Source organism: Nestor notabilis, unplaced genomic scaffold, assembly GCF_000696875.1.
Source record: "Nestor notabilis isolate BGI_N333 unplaced genomic scaffold, ASM69687v1 scaffold18509, whole genome shotgun sequence".
Lineage (NCBI taxonomy): Eukaryota > Metazoa > Chordata > Aves > Psittaciformes > Psittacidae > Nestor > Nestor notabilis.
Window position 1 is genome coordinate 2,782 of NW_009943447.1, and position 3,939 is coordinate 6,720.

A 3,939-nucleotide genomic window follows, 5' to 3' on the forward strand; every position below is an offset into this window, starting at 1 on the left:
TGTGTGAGTTTGAAAGCATTTATAGCATTTAGAGTGATTAAAAAAAAATATTCTGTAACTGTTTGAAAGGCTTAAAAAGTGTGTAAAGGACAGTAGTTCAAAGGTGCATCTGTGAAGGTTTCATGCCTGGATATTTTTAACTGAGTACATTTAAAATAGCTAACTTCAAGTGGATGGCTTGAAAGTTTGCTAGCAAAGTTGCATTTAAACACACTTCAGGGACATATAAAATTCCATTCTGTTGTAAAATGCTGCAGTTCATATATATGATTTTTGTGTGAAACTTGACTTTTATCTTCAGAACAGGTGACTGAATCACAGACAGTAGAATATGGCTGGACAAATCTCAGAAGCTGATCAGATCAAGCAGGTAAGATGCTGTATTCATGAGTGGTGGCTTTGAAGATCTTATATTACTTCGTCACGTAAAGTAAAAGTTGTAGGGCATGGAGAAGGACAAAAACTTGTTATCTGAGTTAAGACTAGTTCTGTGGCAACAAAAATTTGAACATTTGGACCACTGACAGACACAGCATAGTATGTGATTTGAATACTAGCAGCATTTGGTGCTGACATCCTCTGGCTAATAGTAAATTTTTCTACTGACTCATTCTTGTAATGTTACTGTCACCAAATGGCCCATGCAGCTGAGCATAAGAAAAGTTAATGTAGAAATTTTTCTTAATACTCAGTGTCCAATTTTTATTTATAGTTCAAGGAGTTTCTTGGAACATACAATAAAATTACAGAAAACTGCTTCCTGGATTGCATAAAAGATTTCACTAGCAGAGAAGTTAAACCAGAAGAGGTAGGTATATGCTTTTAATGACCCTTTGGTAGAATTGCTGTATAGCATTCAAATTTCAGAAGCAATTTAGGAAGTTTGATCCTTCAACTAGTTAAAAAGGTAGGCAGCAGTCTTTAGCGGGGTATAGGTGTCTGGCATGTAGCTTCCAAGTTAGAAAGGAAACAACTTAGTGGAAGAAATAGCTTGTCTGTAGTTTCGCTTTTCCAAATATGTCCAAGGTGATGCTAGATACCTCTTTGCACCCTAACAGTATGTTTGCAAAAAGAAATCAACCAAACAACTGAAGTCAAGTGCTTTTCATGTGTTCAGATAGATCATCAGCTACAGACAAACTATGGACTAGGACCTCTTGAGGTTTTGTCATTCTTGTCTTTTCAGTATGTACACAAAGGGAATCTTCCTGATCTCAATTGAATATTGGCTGCTTATTGCAATTCTGTGTATTTCATTCTCTGAGCTGTCAGTGGAGGTTCTTGTGCCTCAACTTCTGATGGATGGTATCTTTATGGACATGGAAGTTGCTTACCTACAGCCTGCATCTGTCTTTGAAGGTAGAATCCTACTGAAGTACTTTTTTGCCTGCCTATGTTCCCTGCTTTGTAGCGAGCCGCAGAAACACAGGCCTCCAGAGCTCTGGTTGTTAAATCCAGTTCTCTGCGTTGCAGGGAGCTCCATCATGTAGACATCTGCAAAAAAGATTAAGCTCTCCATTAGATTAGTTGCATGGGTTTTGCCTCTCCTCTACTGTTGAGAGGCTGTTTCAGAAGCTCATAATTTTGTTGGTTAAAAGTCTAATAAACTTTGCATGACTCTGCTGGCAGAAAAAAAAAAACAACCTGAAGTTTTAAACTAACCATTGAGCATTTTCTGCCTCCTTGGACTTTAACTCCTCAGTGCAGGTAAAAATCATGTCTCCTTTCGGCTTTTGTTCTGCTGCACTAAACAAAGCTCTCTTACCTTCCCAAGATGCATTCCTTGTTTTCCCTGATCTTCTCTGCATCTGCTTTAACAGAATTTTTATTGTCTGTAGGTGGTCAGAATTATTCTAGATAGGGTCTTGTTAGTATCTTTTACCAAGTCATTTTGAATGGCTTGAACAATACCAGGAATGTCAGTTAACAGAACTGGCAGAGGTGTTAGCAGCACAACTCTTACCTTCCTGGATGATACTTGATTTCCATTAGAGGATTACACTTCTTTCTTCTGCTACCCAAAGTGTTACTAGAATTTCTTTAAAACTAGCAATTCATATAGTCTTTCATTGAAGACCTGAGATCCAAAACCAAAGAATGCTCTTTGGAGGGGAATTAAAGATTATTTAGACCCAAAAAATACTCTTGCGTTGTTTTTTTTCCCCTTCTTTCTGTGGTCTGCAAAGGGACTCATGTCAGTAGCACAGAAGCCATCGAAGGCTAGGAAGAATCTTTCTGCTGGGAAGTTTTGCCCATAATTATCCATTACAGGCTTTCTTGCAGAGCATCTGGCTCTGGCTCCTCCTGGAAACACAGTGGTCTAGATGCACCACTGGTCTGATCTCGTATGGGAATTCCTATGTTTCTCTTCGAAGTTGTAGTTTCTTATTAAATAATTAATCTTAATACCTCCATGAATCTCCTTTGAGAGTCTCCATTTGAAACAACAGCTCCTGACCTCTTTCAAAATCTGCACTGCAAGTCTAGACCTCCCCAGGCACCATATCACAAATACCTCACTTTCTGGGAGCAGTGGCTTGGGGTAGTTCCAGAATTCGCTTCCTAGTGGAACTTAACTCCTGCTCAACAGGTTTTGCCATAGCTGATGCCAGGTCAAGGAGAGAGAAGGACAGGTGGTGCGCATAGCTGCATGTGTTTTCTCTTTTTCATTTTTAGGCCCTCTGCTTTTCATATCCCTCCGTGCTAAGCAGAGTCAAAGCAATTTCAGGTTTTCTAGTAATCAGGCAAATTTGCTGTCTTTCCTTTCTATATAAGTAAGTTTGCTAACTTTTACAGTGTTTTACAAGGTTTAGAACCACAATGCGCAATACCCAATTCGTAAAACTGTTGCTCAGAAACCATCTTGTAACTCTTTACACTCAAAAAAAAAAAAAAACCCTAACCTCTAAATTTAAAAAATACTACCATGGGTGAAATAGGCCCTGGTATTTATTTCCCTGTCCAGGTGGCTGAGAACTTGAGGGTACTTGGGTTGCTTTTGTGCAGGTTAACCAAGGAGATGCAAAAAGACTGGCAGAGCTAATAGGAACTAGGTCAGAAAAGGTTAAACTGAGCTAGCATACAGTAGACAACATCTGGCTGTCAAAAATGTGTGCTTGTAAACAGAAATCTGAAGAGACACTTAATTTAATAGATTTATTATTTATTGCAAAATAAAATGTTTTACATACTTTAATTTCTCAAGAGGAGCCCAAGGAGGAAATGGTAATATCTCTTAGATCTGAGATGTTTTCCATAAAGACTATCATATGAGAATTAATATTAAAAGATATCTCAGACATCTTTCAAAAACTAAACTTCCCATTTTTCACTGTGCAAAATTAGGCCCTCCCCTTGAGGCTTAACACAGAATATGACATGTAGTCATCACACTGTTTATCCCTGTATATGATTATATTTTGGGTCCTGTTAGGGGAAGTGTTTTAATTACTGTTTGAAGCCTTCTGTTTCCCTCTTCCTCCAGATGACTTGCTCAGACCACTGTCTACAGAAGTATTTAAAAATGACGCAAAGGATCTCCATGAGATTCCAGGAGTACCACATCCAGCAGAACGAAGCTCTGGCAGCTAAAGCAGGACTGCTTAGCCCACCTCGTTAGATAAAAGCGCTCTCTTCAGACTTGACAAGCGATGCCAGTGTTTGTTGGGCAAGAACACATTTTGGATCTTCCACTGTCAGGATGTGTGTCCAGCAACTCACAGTTCTAGATGCTGTTCAGGCAGTGGAAACCATGAAGGGTTAAACAAGAAGTTAGTCATGGTGGACTGGCAATGGAGTCTTTCTGAGGTCCTTTTCACTCTGCAATGGAGTAATACTGGTAGGAACTTTTCCAGGGCCCACAGACTGGTATGTTTAAATTTCAAGGGTGGTGGGAGGGTTATGCTTCCTTTCTGCTAGGACTGATTCAGATAAAGAAAT

At 39.1% G+C, this 3,939-nt stretch overlaps 1 protein-coding gene across 1 annotated transcript; it reads left to right on the forward strand.

Moving 5' to 3' along the window:
* Window positions 1-299: 299 nt before the first annotated feature.
* Window positions 300-3,718, forward strand: TIMM9 (translocase of inner mitochondrial membrane 9 homolog (yeast)). The gene is made up of 3 exons (XM_010021957.1): window positions 300-370; window positions 713-808; window positions 3,485-3,718. The coding sequence occupies exons 1-3, from the start codon at window positions 332-334 to the stop codon at window positions 3,617-3,619; spliced, it is 270 nt and encodes an 89-aa protein (XP_010020259.1). The 5' UTR covers window positions 300-331; the 3' UTR covers window positions 3,620-3,718.
* The last annotated feature ends 221 nt before the right edge of the window (window positions 3,719-3,939 follow it).

Coding starts and splice junctions, on each gene's coding strand:
- TIMM9 (XM_010021957.1), top strand. CDS start 332: ATGGCTGGACAAATCTCAGAAGCTGATCAGATCAAGCAG. Junction 371..712: donor AAGCTGATCAGATCAAGCAG/GTAAGATGCTGT, acceptor TTTTATTTATAG/TTCAAGGAGTTTCTTGGAAC. Junction 809..3,484: donor GAGAAGTTAAACCAGAAGAG/GTAGGTATATGC, acceptor CTCTTCCTCCAG/ATGACTTGCTCAGACCACTG.